This window comes from Panthera onca, chromosome E2 (genome assembly GCF_046562875.1).
Source record: "Panthera onca isolate mPanOnc1 chromosome E2, mPanOnc1 haplotype 2, whole genome shotgun sequence".
NCBI classification, from domain to species: Eukaryota; Metazoa; Chordata; class Mammalia; order Carnivora; family Felidae; genus Panthera; species Panthera onca.
Genome location: NC_138353.1, coordinates 25,386,231 through 25,405,231, shown reverse-complemented (window position 1 = coordinate 25,405,231; position 19,001 = coordinate 25,386,231). Strand labels below are relative to the sequence as shown.

At 36.0% G+C, this 19,001-nt stretch overlaps 1 protein-coding gene across 1 annotated transcript in view; it reads left to right on the top strand.

Moving 5' to 3' along the window:
- The window catches only part of ITFG1 (integrin alpha FG-GAP repeat containing 1), a 343,424-nt gene that overhangs the window by 87,720 nt on the left and 236,703 nt on the right, over positions 1-19,001 (top strand). Inside the window, exon 8 of the mRNA XM_060651941.3 lies at positions 12,910-12,991. Within this exon, the coding sequence (XP_060507924.1) occupies positions 12,910-12,991 (82 nt within the window). The remainder of the gene's footprint in view (positions 1-12,909; positions 12,992-19,001) is intronic.

The window sequence follows — 19,001 nt, the reverse complement described above, 5'->3', positions numbered from 1 at the left end:
TCAGTTCCTCTGCCCATTTTTAAATCAAATTTTTGGGTTTTTTGATGTTGAGTTATATAAGGTATTTACATATTTTGGATATCAACCCCTTTTTGGATATCATTTCCTATTATATCCCATTGGATAACTTCTCCCATTCAGTAAGTTGCCTTTTTGATTTGGTGATGGTTTCCTTTACTGTGCAAAAGCTTTTGATTTTTGGTATAGTCTCAATAGTTTAATTTCGCTTTTGTCTATCTTGCTTGAGGAGAGATATCTAGAAAAATATTGCTACAGCCAATGTCAAAGCAGTTGCCACATGTTTTCTTCCAAGGAATTTTATGGTTTCAGGTCTCACATTTAGGTCTTTAAACTGTTTTGAATTTAATTTTTCTGTATGGTGTAAGAAGGTGGTCAGTTTCACTCTTTTGCATTTAGCTGTCCAGTTTTCACAATACCATTTGTTGAAGAGACTTTCTTTTTCCCATTATATATTCTTACTTGAACATATAAGTGTGGGTTTATATCTGGACTATATTCTGTTCCATTAATCTATGTGTTTATTTTTGTGCCAGTGCCACACTGCTTTGATTACTATAGCTTTGTACTCTATTTTGAAATCTGCGATTGTGATATCTCTAGCTTTCTTCTTCTTTCTCAAGATTGCTTTGGCTATTTGGGGTCTTTTTTTCATTCCATACAAATTTAGGATTGTTTGTTCTAGTTCTGTGATAAATGTTATTTGTATTTTGATAGGGATTGCATTAAATCTGTAGACTGTATAATGGAAATTATAACAATAGTGGGTCTTCCAATCCACAAGCATGGAATACCTTTCCATTTGTTTGTGTCATCAGTTTCTTTCATCAGAGTTTTATAGTTTTTGGAGTACAGGTCGTTCACCTTATTGGATATGTATATTTCTAAGTATTTTATTATTTTTGGTGCAGTTGTAAAAGAGATTGTTTTCTTAACTTCTCCTGCTGCTACTCCATTATTAGGGTATGTAAATGCAACAGGTGTCTGTATATTAATTTTATATCCTGTGACTTTACTGAATTCATTTATAAGTTCTAGTAGATTTTTGGTACATATTTTAGTAGGTTTTTTTTTTTTCTATACGTATCATCTGCAAATAGTGAAAATTTTACTTCTTACCAATTTGGATGATTTGGATGTCTTAGTGCCATGGCTAGGATTTCCAGTACTATGTTGAATAAAAGTGATGACTGGATATCCTTGTCTTCTTCCTGATCTTAGAGAAAAGCTCAGCATTTCATCATTGCATATATTACCCATGAGTTTTTCGTATATGACCTGTATTTTGTTGAGGTAGGTTTCCTCTAAAACTGCTTTGTTGAGAGTTTTTGTCTTGCATAGATGTTGTACATTCTCAAATGCTTGCTGTGTATTTGCTGATATGATCACATGGTTTTCATCCTTTCTCTTGTTAATGTGACATATCATATGAACTGCTTTGAAAATATTAAACCACCCTTGCATCTCTGGAATAAATCCTCTTAATCATGGTGAATGATTTTATATGTATATTGGATTCCGTTTGCTAATATTTTGTTGAGGACCTTTCCATCTATGTTCATCAGAGTTAGTGTCCTATAATTTTCATTGTTTGCAGTGTCTTTTTCTGGTTTTGGTATCAGGGTAATGCTGGCCTCATAGAATGAATTGGATGGCTTTCCTTTCTCATCTGTTTTTTGGAATAGTTTGAGAAGATTAGGTATTAACTCTTCTTTTAATGTTTGGTAGAATTCATCTGTGAAGCCATCTGGTTCTGGATTTCTGTTTGTTGGGAGTTTTTTGGATATTGATTCAATTTCACTGGTAGTAATCAGTATGGTCAAATTTTCTATTTCTTCCCGATTCAGTTTTAAGAAGTTATAGTTTCTAGGAATTTATCCATTTCTTCTAGGTTGTCCAATTTGTTGACATATAATTTTTCACACACTCTTCTCTTATAATCCTTTGTATTTCTGTGGCATCACTTGTTATTTCTCCTCTTTCATTTCTTTTTATTATTTATTTAAATTTTAGTTAACATACATTGCAATATTGATTTCAGGAGCAGAATTCAGTGATTTATCACTTATATATAACACCCAGTGGTCATCACAACAAGTGCCCTCCTTTTAATACTCATCACCCATATAGCCCATCTCCCCCCACAGTTCCCTCCCTCAACCCACAGTTTGTTCTCTATCGTTAAGACATCGTTTGTTGTATTGTCTCATGCGGTTTGTTTCCCTCTCTCCTTTTTCTGCTTCCTGTTTGTTCATCTGTTTTGTTTCTTAAATTCCACATACGAGTAAAATCACATGGTATTTGTCTTTCTCTGATTAACTTATTTCACTTAGCATTTTACTTTCTAGCTCCATCCACATTGTTGCAAGATTTCATTCTTTTTGATGGTTGAGTTCTATTCCATTGTATATATATACTACATCCTCTTTATGTATTCATTAGTCAATAGACATTTGGGCTCTTTCATAGTTTGGCTATTATTGATATTGCTGCTATAAAAACATTGGGGTGCATGCATCTACTCAAATCTGTATTTTTGTATCCTTTGGGTATACCTAATAGTACACTTGCTAGATCATAGGTAGTTCTATTTTTAGTTCTTTGAGAAACCTCCCATACTGTTTTGCACAGTGGCTGCACCAGTTTGTGCTCCCACCAGCAGTGCAAGAGGGTTCCCCTTTCTCTGCATCCTTGCCAACACCTGTTGTCTCTTGTGTTGTTAATTTTAGCCATTCTGACAAGTGTGTGGTGATAATCTCATCATGGTTTTGATTTGCATTTCTCTGATGATAAGTGATGCTGAGCATCTTTTCATGTGTCAGCCATCTGAATGTCTTCTTTGGAAAAATGTCTATTCATGGCTTCTGCCCATTTCATACCTGAGTTGTTTGTTTTTTGGAGTGTTCAGTTTGATAAGTTCTTTGTAGATTTTGATACTAACCCTTCATCAGATACGTTGTTTGCAAATATAGTCTCCCATTCCGTTGGCTGCCTTTTCGTTTTGTTTCCTTTGCTGTCCTTTTTATCTTGATGAAGTCCTAATAGTTCATGTTTTCTTTTTTTTCCCTTTCCTTTGGTGACATGTCTGATAAGTTCATGTGTTCGAAGTCAGAGAGGTGGCTACTTGTGTTCTTTTCTAGGATTTTGATGATTTCCTGTCTCGCATTTAGGTCTTTCATCCATTTTTGTGTATGATTTAAGAAAGTGGTTTAGTTTCACTCTTCTGCATGTGGCCTTGCACTCCTCTTTCATTTCTGATTTTTTATGCCTCTGGCTAAAGATTTATCAATATTTGTTGATCTTTTTAATATATCAGCTTCTGGTTTCATTGATCTCTTGTTTTTTAATCTCTATTTCATTTACTTCTGCTCTAATCTTTATTAATTCCTCTACTGGTTTGGGATTTTATTTGTTTTTATTTTCTAGCTCCTTTAGGTGTAAGGTTAGGTTGCTTATTTGAGATTTTTCTTGTTTCTCGAGGCATCTATTACTATAAACTTCCTGCTTAAAACCGCTTTTGCTACATCCCCAACATTTTGGATTCTTGTGTTTTCATGGTCATTTGTCTGCAGTATTTTTTTATTTTCTCTTTGATTTCTTCCTTGACCCATTCATTGTTTAGTAGCATATCACTTAGCTTCCATGTATTTGTGTCCTTTCCAGATTCTTTCTTGTGATTTATTTCTAGTTTCATGAGGTTGTAGTCAGAAAAGATACATGATGTGCTTCCAGTCTATTTGAATTTATTGAGACCCAGTATGTGATCTAATCTGGAGAATGGTCCATGTGCACTTGAAAAGAATGAGTATTCCACTGCGTTAGGTCCATCCAGTATGTCACTCAACGCTATTGCTTCTTTGTTGATTTTCTGTCTGGATGATCTATCCATTGATGTAGGTGGAGTGTTAAAGCTCCCTATTATTGTATTCCTGTTGATTTTTCCTGTATGTCTGTAAGTATTTGCTTTATGTATTTAGGTACTACCATGTGGGGTACATAAATATTTACAATTAGCTGTATCATACTCTTGTTGGGTTGTTCGCTTTATCATTATGTAGTGCCCTTCTTTGTCTCTTGTTGCAGTCTTTGTGTTTGGTTTTGGTTTTTTTTAAGTTTATTTAATGGGGGGTGGAGGGAAGGGGAAAGTGGGTGATGGGCATTGAGGAGGGCACTTTTTGGGATGAGCACTGGGTGTTGTATGGAAACCAATTTGACAATTTCATATAAAAAATAAAATAAGTTTATTCATTTATTTTGAGAGAAACTGACACAGTGCTGGTGGGGGAGGGTCAGAGAGAGAATGAGAGAGAATCCCAAGCAGGCCCCATGCTGCCAGTGCAGAGCCTGATGCAGGACTCAAACCCATGAAACAGCGAGATCGTGACCTGAGCCTAAACCAAGAGTCTGACGCTTAACCCACTGAGGCACCCAGCCACCCCTACAGTCTTTTATTTAATGTCTCTTTTCTTTGATATAAGTTTTACTACCCCAGTTTTCTTTTCACTTGCATTTGCATGGTAAATGGTTTTCCTCACTTTACTAAATTTCAATCTGCATGTGTTTTTAGGTCTAAAATGAGTCTCTTATAGGCAACAGATAGCTGCGTCTTGCCTTTCTACACATTCTGTCACCCTGTGTCTTTTAGTTGCAGTAGTCAGTCCATTTACATTCAGTGTAATTATTGATAGGTATGTACTTACTGCCATTTTGTTACTTGTTTTATGTCTGTTTCTGTAGTTCTTCTCTGTTCCTTTCTTCTTTTGTTGTCTTTCCTGGTGGTTTGATGGGTTTCTTTAGTGATATGCTTGGATTACTTATTCTTTATTTTTTGTGTATATTTTTTGTGTAATGTTTTGATTACATGGTTACCTTTAGGCTTATATATAACATCTTATGCATACAATACTGTGTATTGAATTGATGGTCACTTAAATTTAAACCATTCTAAAAGCACTAAATTTTTACTCCCCACCCCCCGCTATGTTTTACATACATGACATCATACGTTTCATCCTATTTTATTTTATTTTTTAATGTTTATTTCTTTTTGAGAGAGAGAGACAAAGAGTGTGAGCAGGAGAGGGGCAGAGAGAGGGAGACACAGAATCTGAAGCAGACTCCAGGCTCAGAGCTGTCAGCACAGAACCCAACATGGGACTCAAACTCACGAACAGTGAGATCATGACCTCAGTTGAAGTGGACACTCACCGACTGAGCCACCCAGGTGCCCCATCATTCTTTTATTTTGAGTCCCTTGACTGGTTTTTACAGATATAATTGATTTTACTGCTTTTTTTTTTCCCTTTAACTTTTGTACTGGTGTTATAAGTGATTAATCTGCTTTCCTTATGTTTGTATTTACCTGTGAAATTTTTTCCTTTCATAATTTTCTTACTCCTAATTATTATGGCCTTCTCTCTCCATTCATAGATTGCCTTTAACATTTCTCAGAAGGCTCAGTGTTGATGAACTCCTTTAACTTTTGTGTGTCTAGGAAACATTTTATCTCTCTTTCTCTTCTGAATGTTAACTTTGTTGGGTAGAATATTCTTGGTTGCAGGTTTTTCCTTTCAGTACTTTGAATATATCATTCCACTCCCTTTTGACCTGCAAACTTTCGGCTGGCAAATAAGCTTATAAGCCTTATGTGGTTTCCCTTGAATGTAACTGTTTTCTCTTACTGCTTTTAAAATTCTCTCTTTATCAGTACTTTATGCCATTTTAATTATTATGTGTATTATTATGAACCTGCTTGGGTTGATTTTGTTGGGGGCTTTCTGTGCCTCCCGAATCTGGATGTCTGTTTTCTTCACCAAATTAGGGATGTTTTCAGCTATTATTTTTTCAAATAAATTTTCTGCCCCTTTGTCTCTTCTCCATCTGGGATGCCTATAATGCAAATATTATTACACTTGATGATGTCATTGACTTCCATAAGTCTATTCTCATTTTTTATTATTCTTCTTTCTCTCTGCTGTTCAGCTTGGTTGCTTTCCATTACTCTGTCTTCCGGGTCACTAATTTGTTCTTCTCTCTCCTCTGATCTTCTGTTAATTCCCTCTAGTGCTTTTTTAATTTCAGTTATTATCTTCTTGTTCTCTAATTGGTTCTTTTTTATATTTTCAGTCTCTTTTTGAATGTCTCACTAAGGTTCTACACTCTTTTCTCAAGTCCAGTGAGTGTCTTTATGACCATTACTTTGAATTCTTTATGAGGCATATTGTTTATCTCCATTTCATTTAGATCTTTTGCTGTGGCTTTATATCTTTCATTTAAGAAATATTCCTATGTTTCTTCATTTTGTCTGACTCTCTGTTATACATTAGAGAAGTCGTGTATATTAGGGAAGTTTCCTGGTCTTGCAAATCATGGCAGCCTTCGGAATTAAACCTAGTAAAGCAATGTAGTAGGGGAAAACCTTCAAGAAGAGACCAGATATTTATTTGGTCTCTTCTATTATTGTTTTCTTTTAAAGAAAGTTAATAAAGTAAGTGATGGGCAGTAGAGACTAAGGGCTGTTCTTGCAGTAAAACAGCTGGATCAATAAGATACCCATATTGACAATTAATAAGTCACTGGTACAGTTAAGGGAAATGTAGACTTAGTATTAACTAGTTTAAATAAAGTGTAGATTTTGTTAAATGGAGGATTATTTTCAGTTAGAGATTGGACAGACAATTTGTAGGATACACTAGTTGACCAAAAAAAACCCTCCAAATATCTATAAAGCCATATTAGGTAGTAGAGCTAGAGCTTTAGCAAATCTCATTAGAATGTGAATTGTGTACACAGTCCCATGCCCGTGCTCTGGGAGGCACAGAAATGAATGGAGCTTATAGGCCAAGAAGGCTAAGTATGGGCAGCTCTGGCTGGTATAATGAGGTATACAAACCTCATGCTACAAGTAGCTCAGAGACAGAGCAGTTGCTTCTGTTTGGTCTACCGAGGATCATCAGGGAAGACTCCATAAAGATGTGGTATTTGAAATGGCCAGTTCAAATGAGCAGAATGTTAGTGGTTGGAAGTGAGAGAAAGAAAGAGATGGGGAAGGAAGTACACAGGAACCCAGGACATATTCAGAGAGTTGAACAAGGCTGGTTTGGCCCAGAGCATGAAAAGATACTGGAAGGTAAGATAAGAAGAATTGGTTTAGACAAGATCAGCAGAAGCTTTGACTTCTAAACTAAGTAATTTAATCTTTTAAATATTTATTGAGAAGCTTTTAAACCTTTTAGGACTGAAGGTGAGATGAACAGAGTTCTCATTGTTGCCATTATCTTACTACTGTAGATCAGATAAGTTTGCATGGAAAATCTGGAAGCAGGGAGATAACTTAGGTGGAATTTACTATAACCTGGGAAAGAGGTGAATGATTAAAGGAATAAAGTATTGGGAATGGCCTAGAAGGGATAAATATGAAAAATATTTATCAATGCAAGGGTAATTTGTGTTTTGTACTAGTGACCAGTTAGAGAAAAGACAAATGAAATATCTAATTTGAGGTAGGGAAAAAAAATTATTTCAGATAAGAGATATATCAAGAAGGCAATTAGTAATGTAGGAGTAGACAGAGAAAGATAAATATCATATGACTTCACTCATATGAGGGCTTTAACAGACAAAACAGATGAACATAAGGGAAGGGAAACAAAAATAATATAAAAACAGGGAGGGAAACAAAACATCAGAGACTCTTAAATATGGAGAACAAACAGAGGGTTACTGGAGGGATTGTGGGAGGGGGCATGGGCCAAATGCGTAAGGGGCATTAAGGAATCTACTCCTGAAATCATTGTTGCATCATGTGCTACCTAACTTGGAACTAAATTTTTAAAAAATTTTTTTAATTAAAAAAAAAAAAAGAAATATTCGGACTAGAGTTCAAGGAAGAGACTAGGTAAGTGTCACAAAGGAAAAGACTAAGGACAAAAATGGCAAAGCCAGACCCTTGGGTAATACCTACCACCCTTTATGTCAGAACTTATAGTCTTGACACTATTATCATTTGGGGCCAGATAATTCTTTATCATAGAGTTCCATCTTATGCATTGTAGGTTGTTTATCAGTATCTCTGACTTCTACTCACTTAGATGCTAGTAGCTACCTCCGATTTTGACAATCAAAAAGATCTCCAGACATTGCCCAGTGTCCTTGGAGAACAAAATCACCCCCTGTTGAGAATCATTGCTTTATATGAATAAAGATGTAAACACAAAATAGTCATCAGATATTACTTCTTGGTCATTTTCTCAAACATTGTAAATATAACAATTTTAACATTAAATATTAAAACATATAGGCCAATGCATGGGTAGCCATCTATAAAAAAAGATACTTGTTATAACATTGCACCTGTGGTTGGAATTTAAGCAGAAACTGGCAGGTAGTGTCCTCTGTCACTGGCAGTGGGTTAGCTGCTTCAATGGCAGATGGTAGTGTTTGTAGCAGGAATAGTGGTATTATTATTAGTGTTCCTACTAGTGATAATAGTTAATGTTTACTAAATCCATACTGTCTGCATATATTCTACTAAGCACTTTATATGGACTATCTCACTAATCTTCACAAAACTTTGTAAAAATACATTTTCAAGATAAGTAAACAGATGCTTTTAGAGTAGAGCTAACTTATTTTGACCTGAAAGCTAGCAAACAGTGGAGCCAGAAGTTCAACTAGGAAATCTGTTTCTCAAATTTCTACCTATAAGTCATTCGTTGTACAGACAAAAGGAAAGGCAAAAGACATAGCTGCAGCAGAACCCCTAATGGCTTCAACAGTGAAGACCAGTGAGAACAGCATGGTAAAGAATAAGACCAAGTGTAGTGCATTCATGTCAAATAGCAGTCCATGAAAAAGGTACTCGGAGCTCCTAAGCATAGGACTGCCATTATAAAAATACTATATAAGTGCCTAATAACGCTACATTTTGTAGAATACTTTCTAATCTGTCATTGCATTGATACCATATAGAACCCTCGAGTAGACCGTATGTTTATCCCCTTCTAAGGGCTTAGAGCTGAGACCCACAACAGTAAGTGGCTGTTCCAAAGTGATACAACTTACCAATGAAAGCGGAACTAGAACCCCTGTCATCTAACTCTATATCCAGTGCCCTTTCCATTAGTCTATTCTGCTCTCTAGGTATGAAAGAGTCTTGATTATATGCTAGTATTTCCTACGTTAGATAGGTACAAAGCAATTTCATGTTTGAAAATAAGTATGGACAAAACAGGAAAGAATATCCAATGGAATAAAGACAGTCTCTTCAGCAAGTGCTGCTGGGAAAACTGAACAGCAACATGCAGAAGAATGAACATGGACCACTTTCTTATACCATACACAAAAATAAACTCAAAATGAATGAAAGATCTAAATGTAAGACAGGAAGCTATCAAAATCCTCGAGGAGAAAGCAGGCAAAAACCTCTTTGATCTTGGCTGCAGCAACTTCTTACTCAACATGTCTCTGGAGGCAAGGGAAACAAAAGCAAAAATGAACTTTTGGGACCTCATCAAAATAAAAAGCTTCTGCACAGCAAAGGAAACAATCAGTAAAACTAAAAGGCAACCGATGGAATGGGAGAAGATATTTGCAAACGACATATCAGATAAAGGGTTAGTATCCAAAATCTATAAAGAACTTATCAAACTCAACATCCAAAAAACAAGTAATCCAGTGAAGAAATGGGCAAAAGACATGAATAGACACTTCTCCAAAGAAGACATCCAGATAGCCAACCGACACATGAAAAAATGCTGCACATCCTCATCATCAGGGAAATACAAATCAAAACCACAATGAGCTACCACCTCACACCTGTTAGAATGGCTAACATTAACAACTCAGGCAACAACAGATGTTGGCAAGGATGTGGAGAAAGAGGATGTCTTTTGCATTGTTGGTGGGAATGCAAGCTGGTGCAGCCACTCTGGAAAACAGTATGGAGGTTCCTCAAAAGATTAAAAATAGAACTACCCTATGACCCAGCAATTGCACTACTAGGTATTTATCCAAGGGATACAGATGTGCTGTTTCAAAGGGACACATGCACCCCCATGTTTATAGCAGCACTATCAACAATAGCCAAAGTAAGGAAAGAGCCCAAATGTCCATCGATGGGTGAATGGATAAAGAAGATGTGGTATATATATACAATGGAGTATTACTTGGCAATCAAAAAGAATGAAATCTTGCTATTTGCAACTACGTGAATGGAACTGAAGGGTATTATGCTAAGCAAAATTAGTCAGAGAAAGGCAAATATCATATGACTTCACTCATATGAGGACTTTAAGAGACAAAACAGATGAACACAAGGGAAGGGAAACAAAAATAATATAAAAACAGGGAGGGGGACAAAACATAAGAGACTCTTAAATATGGAGAACAAGCAGAGGGTTACTGGAGGGGTTGTGGGAGGGGGGTTGGGCTAAATGGATAGGGGGCATTAAGGAATCTACTCCTGAAATCACTGTTGCACTATCTGCTAACTAATTTGGATTTAAATTAAAAAAAAATAAAGTTAAAAGTGAAAATAAGTATGGTCATACTTCACTTTAAAATGTGTTATCTATTAAGAGTAATAACATGTTGATAAAGTTTATAGAATCATTGTTATCAAATATTAAATATGTAAATGATACTAATCTGAATTGAGATTGAGTTATATACTTTTCTATTACCAATTAGAGCAAAGAATAAGTAATGATAATAAAGGGAAGTTAAATCTGATAAAGTATTATCTTCCCCTAATTATGTCGTATATATATAATGTATTCTGCATGCTCTCACTGTAGCAAGAATATGTTCTTTTTCCCCAGTGACTGAAAGGAACTATTGCTTTTGTTCTACTGAGGTTTGGGGTTAATATGGCATCTTAGACATGGGAGACCATCACCTGGGAAGTACTCAGTGTTTCTTGATGGAAATGCACCATGAGGTTATATCCAGAAACACTTCTACATATACTTATTAAGTTTAAAAGAACTTCACTGGAGTAATTTGTTCACTTGAATCAGTATAATGAGTTGGCATTCCTCTTTATGTTAACGTGAAGCTGATGTAGTTTAAAAGAGATTTTCTATTTATCCTAGAACCATTATGTCCACTCTACAGAGTGAACATATGCTATGATGTTTCTAAAGTGCAAAGGCAGTGGGAACTTCAGTCAGAGATTTGGCACCTTTGATATATCTCTAATGTAACTTCAGGTACTCCATAAGACTGGAGGGGAATCATAAGTTTAAGACACTGTGTAAATAAGATTTCTATAGAAGCATCATTCAAAAAGTATATCAGATACTTTAGTAATCGTAGGGGAAACATGTTTCTGCATGCAGATAACACTGTTAAAATGATTGGAAAATACTTGGTTTGTCACAAGACAAATCTTACCCACTTACTCATGTTCCTCGAGCATTTGGTCTTCATGTTTTCATTGCAGCAGTGCCTTTCTCTAAAATAGCAGAAGTGACTCCTTATAAAATTAACTTGCAAATCTGCAGTATCCTTAGGAGAAAATTTTTTAATTTTTATAATATTTTTCAACATATAGTTATCTATATAAAGTATATAGTAATCAAAGTCAGTATGTCAAATAGTAGAAATGTCAATGATAAAAAGAATGCTCTGTATAGAACTAAGTGCTCCAAATTCAGTTTTTTGGTTGATTTTTCTGGTGTTGTAATCTAAAATTGTAGAAAAGGAGGGCACCTGGGTGCCCAACTCTTGATTTTGGCTCAGGTCAAATCCCACGGTCATGGATTCAGGGTCCATGTTGGGCTCTGCAGTTAACGTAGAGCCTGCTTAAGATTCTCTCTCTCTCTCTCTCTGTCTCTCTGTCTCTCTGTCTCTCTCCCCTGCTTGTGCTGTATAAATGAATGAATGAATAAATAAAATTATAGAAAGGAAAGGCAATTCTCCATTTGGAAAGAGTAACTGAAACAAAGGATCTCTAATGGATTTTCTTTCTTGTTTAGCTTAGCCGAGCTCTCCTTAGCACCTACCAGTTGTTGTAATCCTTTGTTCCCTTTTCACAATGATACAGAAACTTGAGTTGAGTTGCTAATGAATGGCCCTTTAAGGATCCATGGAATTATCATCTCATTTGAATCTTTTTTTTTTTTTGAGAGTGAGAGAAAGAGATCTCACAGAAGCCAGGGAGAGGGTCATGGGTTGGGGGAGAGATAGGGAGAGAGAGAGAGACAGAGAAAGAGAAAGAATGAATCATAAGAATAAGGTTCCATGCTCAGTGCAGAGCCTGATGTAGGGCTCTGTCTCACAACCTTGGGATCATGACCTGAGCCAAAATCAAAAGTCAGATGCTCAGCCAACTGAGCCACCCAGTCACCCCTCATCTCATTTGAATCTTGATATTTTTTCTTAATTGTACCCAATAGAAGTCTTCTTCCTTTGAAATCTATAAAACAGTGTCTTTGCTACTTGCTTGTACCACTTATGTGTTACCTTCAGAAGTTCTATTTTCTTGACATATCTTATCTCCCAATTGAACTGGAAGCTCTCTGAAGGTAGGATCTATTTTTTATACTTCTTTATATTTCCAAATATAAAGAATATACCAAGTACACTACTATTTCCACAGTACTTGAAAGGAGAAGACACTCATGTCTGAAATTATAATGAAGATTTAGTAAAGAATATAACACCAGAAGGCAAGGAAAGCACTCCAGGCAATTTTTATCAACTCACAGCAGTTGCTTTTTCTTTCTTTTATTTTATGGTAAAAGTAGAACAGGAAAGTGAATAGTTTTTTTGTAGTACAACAAAAGCCTTAAATTATTTATTTCCGTGCCTCAGTTAAAATGCTTTGTTTCACACTTGACAGATGAATGGATTATAATAGGCTAATCCAAACTTTTCTGCCGTTAACAGGATGGAAATTTCTCTGTCAATACTGTATTTGAAAAACCTCAAAATATGGTGGTGATTGGACAGTCAGCATTTGCAGACTTTGGTAAGATTCTTTTCATCTTTCAAATTCTACCCCTTTCTCTAACCTAGTCATACTAATTTCCCATACCTGAATATAATTGTATTGTCTTCAGAACTATTGAAGATTTAAAAGGTGTCTTTTCCAGTATTATACATGGCATGTGGTCAATTCCTTAACACAAGAAGGGGCCATTTATGACATTTATGTTTAAAGTATAACTTGAACTTAAGGGTCTCCTATTTGCAGGAGTAACATGCAAAACAAGGAAGTCTGTTGAGGCTTTTCTAAAGGATACCAACTAGTGATTATTGTGAAGTCTTCATACATTTCTAAATGATGGAACAAAAAAAATTGGGAGTTAACCTGACCTCTTGAAACTTGAATACTAAAAACCATTTCTATTTACATCATAATTTCAAAGAACAGTAACATCTATTGTGAATTTGCCAGATGAGGACACATGAATCTCTGTTTTCCTTAAGATTCTACACTGTAAATCAAGTTCACTTTGGTTAGGAACTTCCAAAGCATGTATGCCTCTTTCATCATTTGTCAGTTATTATTAAAAAGGATTTTGTATTAGATAGTAGTCTAGATGACCACTACCTAGGAGTTTAAAGCCCACTCTCCTCCTACTTTTCCTTCATTCTGCCAATAAATACCTCAGCTTCTTCCTCAGAATCCAGATGACATGTCACCATGCCCAGAGGCCTCAGCTTCCTCATTTGTCAAATTTCAATGACAATTGTATCCACCTCCCAAGACTATAGTGAGGAACACAATGTGAATAAAGTACATTATTGGGCACATAGTAATATGACAATAAATTACTGTATAACATCTTTTCATTGGACTTACCTGTTTTTTTGTTGTCATTACTGCTCTTTGCTCAGTTGGCTCAATCAGCTCTTTGTTCAGTGTCATAGAAATGAATCCCAAGGCAGCTATAACAAGTTTAATAGTGTTATTTGAGGGGCACCTGGCTGCCTCAGTCAGTTAAGCGCTGGTCTCTTCATTTCGGGTCAGGTCATAATCTCGTGGTTCGTGAGATTAAGCCTCATGTCAGGTTCTGCAACAGTGCAGAGCCTGCTTGGGATTCTCTCCCTCCTTCTCTCTCTGCCCCTTCATATGTGTGCATGTGTGCGTGCACACTCTCTCAAAAATAAATAAATAAACTTTAAAAAATAGTGTTACTTGATGGAAATATCAACATCTCTATGTTGTACTGTATTTTAGTTTGGTTATGTTGCATGTTACTTTGATTTTGAGCTTTTTTCTGGTTCCTGATTTACATATAGTCTTTAATAAGCAAATAGTGAAGTTATACATGAAAATTTTTTTAAATTTGCTGACTGACTTGATAAACTGGATTGATGACAAATCCTTTTGCAAGTCTTCCTCTAGAAAAAAAAAAGTATATATGCATTATATAATTTTCAAGGGTACACATACCTCCCTTAACTCTAGTTAAGAACTTCTATTTGTGTTATGATCATGTGTTTTATATAAGTGCCTTGACCATAACAACATTATTGGTAGCTTTTCTTAAAATTTATTTAAATTTGACTAACCATAGACTTTTACATGCAGGTATTGTTCAAATGTGCAGAATATAGGATATAGCCCATTAAGAAACATAACTATATTTCCCCACTATTTTTAATGACTTTAGGTAGCATATCAGTAAACACTTTTATTTATTTTCTTTTAATATGAAATTTATTTTCAGATTGGTTTCCCTACAACACCCAGTGCTCATCCCAACTGGTGCCCTCCTCAATACCCATCACCCACCTACCCCTCCCTCCCACCCCCATCAACTCTCAGTTGGTTCTCAGTTTTTAAGAGTCTCTTATGCTTTGGCTCTCTCCCTCTCTAAGCTGTTCTTTTTTCTTCCCCTCCCCCATGGTCTTCTGTTACGTTTCTCAGGATCCACATAAGAGTGAAAACATATGGTATCTGTCTTTCTCTGTATGACTTATTTCATTTAGCATAACACTCTCCAGTTCTATCCACGTTACTACAAAAGACCATATTTCATTCTTTCTCATTGCCACCTAGTATTCCATTGTATATATAAACCACAATTTCTTTATCCATTCATCAGTTGATGGACATTTAGGCTCTTTCCATAATTTGGCTATTGTTGAAAGTGCTGCAATAAACATTGGGGTACAAGTGCCCCTATGCATCAGTACTCCTGTATCCCTTGGGTAAATTCCTAGCAGTGCCATTGCTGGGTCATAGGGTAGATCTATTTTTAATTTTTTGAGGAACCTCCACACTATTTTCCAGAGCGGCTGTACCAGTTTGTATTCCCACCAACAGTGCAAGAGGGTTCCCATTTCGCCACATCCTTGCCAGCATCTATAGTCTCCTGATTTGTTCATTTGACCACTTTGCATGGCATGAGGTGATATCTGAGTGTGCTTTTGATTTGTATTTCCCTGATGAGGAGCGACGTTGAGCATCTTTTCATGTGCCTGTTGGCCCTCCGGATGTCTTCTTTAGAGAAGTGTCTATTCATGTTTTCTGACCATTTCTTCACTGGATTATTTGTTTTTCAGGTGTGGAGTTGGTGAGCTCTTTATAGATTTTGGATACTAACCCTTTATCTGATATGTCATTTGCAAATATCTTTTCCCATTCTGTTGGTTGCCTTTTAGTTTTGTTGATTGTTTCCTTTGCTGAGTAGAAGCCGTTTATCTCATGAGATCCCAATAGTTCATTTTTGCTTTTAATTTCCTTGCCTTTGGGGATGTGTCAAGTAAGAAATTGCTGTGGCTGAGGTCAAAGAGGTTTTTTCCTGCATTCTCCTTTAGGGTTTTGATGGTTTCCTGTCTCACGTTCGGGTCCTTTATCCATTTTGAGTTTGTTTTTGTGAATGGTGTAAGAAAGTGGTCTAGTTTCATCCTTCTGCATGTTGCTCTCCAGTTCTCCCAGCACCATTTGTTAAAGAGACTGTCTTTTTTCCATTGGATATTCTTTCCTGCTTTGTCAAAGATAAGTTGGCCGTACTTTTGTGGATCTAATTCTGGGGTTCTATTCTATTCTATTGGTCTGTGTGTCTGTTTTTGTGCCAATACCATACTGTCTTGATGATGACAGCTTTGTATTAGAGGCTAAAGTCTGGAATTGTGATGGCTCCCGCTTTGATCTTCTTCTTCAATATTACTTTGGCTATTCAAGGTCTTCGTGGTTCCATAAAAATTTTAGGATTGCTTGTTCTAGCTTCGAGAAGAATGCTGGTGCAATTTTGATTGGAATTGCATTGAATGTGTAGATAGCTTTGGGTAGTATTGACATTTTAACAATATTTACTCTTCCAATCCATGAGCATGGAATGTTATTCCATTTCTTTGTATCTTCTTCAATTTCCTTCATAAGCTTTCTATAGCTTTCAGCATACAGATCTTTTACATCTTTGGTTAGATTTATTCCTAGGTATTTTATGCTTCTTGGTGCAATTGTCAATGGGATCAGTTTCTTTATTTGTCTTTCTTTTGCTCATTATTAGTGTATAAGAATGCAACTGATTTCTGTACATTGATTTTGTATCCTGCGACTTTGCTGAATTCACGTGTCAGTTCTAGCAGACCTTTGGTGGAGTCTATCAGGTTTTCCACGTATAATATCATGTCATCTGCAAAAAGTGAAAGCTTGACTTCATCTTTGCCAGTTTTGATGCCTTTGATTTCATTTTGTTATCTGATTGCTGATGCTAGCACTTCCAACACTATGTTAAACAACAGTGGTGAGAGTGGGCATCCCTGTCGTGTTCCTGATCTCAGGGGGAAAGCTCTCAATTTTCCCCCATTGAGGATGATATTAACTGTGGGTTTTTAATGAATGGCTTTGATGATGTTTAAGTCTGTTCCTTCTATCCTGACTTTCTCGAGCGTTTTTATTAAGAAGGGATGCTGAATTTTATCAAATGTTTTTTCTGCATCAATTGACAGGATCATATGGTTCTTATCTTTTCTTTTATTAAAGTGATGTATCACACTGATTGATTTGCAAATGTTGAACCAGCCCTGCATCCCAGGAATGAATCCCACTTGATCTCATTTGATCATGGTGAATAATTCTTTTTATATGCTGTTGAATTCAATTTGCTAGTATCTTATTGAGAATTTTTGCATCCATATTCATCAGAGATATTGGCCTGTACTTCTTTTTTGTTTTCCTGGGTCTCTGTCTGGTTTAGGAATCAAAGTAATACTGGCTTTATAGAATGAGTCTGGAAGTTTCCCTTCCCTTTCTATTTTCAGGAACAGCTTGAGAAGAGTAGGTATTATCTCTGCTTTAAATGTCTAGTAGAATTCCCCTGGGAAGCCATCTGGTCCTACACTCTTATTTGTTGGGAGAGTTTTGATAACTGATTCATTTTCTTTGCTGGTTATGGGTCTGATCAAGCTTTCTATTTCTTCCTGTTTGAATTTTGAATGTGTGTGGGTGCTTGGGATTTTGTCCATTTCTTCCAGGTTGTCCAGTTTGTTGGCATATAATATTTCATAGTATTCCCTGATAATTGCTTGTATTTCTGAGGGATTGGTTGTAAAAATTCCATTTTGATTCATGATTTTATCAATTTGGGTCATCTCCCTTTTCTTTTTGAGAAGCCTGCCTAGAGGTTTATCACTTTTGTTTATTTTTTCAAAAAGCCAACTCTTGGTTTCATTGATCTGCTCTACAGTTTTTTCAGATTCTATATTGTTTTATTTCTGTTCTGATCTTTATTATTTCTCTTCTTCTGCTGAGTTTGGGGTATCTTTGCTGTTCTGCTTCTATTTCCTTTAGGTGTGCTGTTAGATTTTGTATTTGGGATTTTTCTTGTGTCTTCAGATAGGCCTGGATTGCAGTGTAATTTCCTCTCAGGACTGCCTTCGCTGCATCCCAAAGCGTTTGGATTGTTGTATTTTCATTTTCGTTTGTTTACGTATATTTTTTAATTTCTTCTCTAATTGCCTGGTTGACCTATTCATTCTTTAGTAGGGTGTTTTTGACCTCTGTGCTTTTGGAGGTTTTCCAGACTTTTTCCTGTGGTTGATTTCAAGCTTCATAGCATTGTGGTCTGAAAGTGTGCATGGTAGGATCTCAATTCTTTTATACTTACGATGTGATTTGTCTTGGAGAATGTTCCATGTGTACTCGAGAAGAAATTATATTCTGTTGCTTTAGTATGCAGAGTTCTAAATATATTGTCAAGTCCATCTGATCCAATGTATCATTCAGGGCCCTTGTTTCTTTATTGCTCCTGTGTCTAGATGATCTATCCATTGTTGTAAGTGGAGTATTAAAGTCCCCTGCAATTACCACATTCTTATCAATAAGGTTGCTTATGTTTGTGATTAATTGTTTTATATATTTGGGGGCTCCCATATTTGGCGCATAGACATTTATAATTTTAGCTCTTCCTGATGGATAGACCCTGTAATTATTATATAATGCCCTTCTTCCTCTCTTGTTACAGCCTTTAATTTAAAGTGTGGTTTGTCTGATATAAGTATGGCTACTTCAGCTTTCTTTTGACTTCCAGTAGCATGATAGATGGTTCTCCATCCCTTCACTTTCAATCTGAAGGTGTCCTCAGGTCTAAAATTTATCTCTTGTAGACAGCAAATAGATGGGTCTTGTATTTTTTTATCCACTCTGATACCCTATGTCTTTTGGTTGGAGCATTTAGTCCATATACATTCAGTGTTATTATAGAATGATATGGGTTTAGAGTCATTGTGATGTCTGTAGGTTTCATGCTTGTAGTGATGTCTCTGGTCATTTGTGGTCCTTGCAACATTTCACTCACAGAATCCCTTTAGGATCTCTTGTAGGGCTGGTTTAGTGGTGATGAATTCCTTCAGTTTTTGTTTGTTTGGGAAGACCTTTATCTCTCCTTCTATTCTGAATGACAGACTTGCTGGATAAAGGATTCTTGGCTGCATATTTTTTTCTGTTCAACACATTGAAGATTTCCTGCCATTCCTTTCTGGCCTTCCAAGTTTCAGTAAATAAGTCTGCTACTAGCCTTATG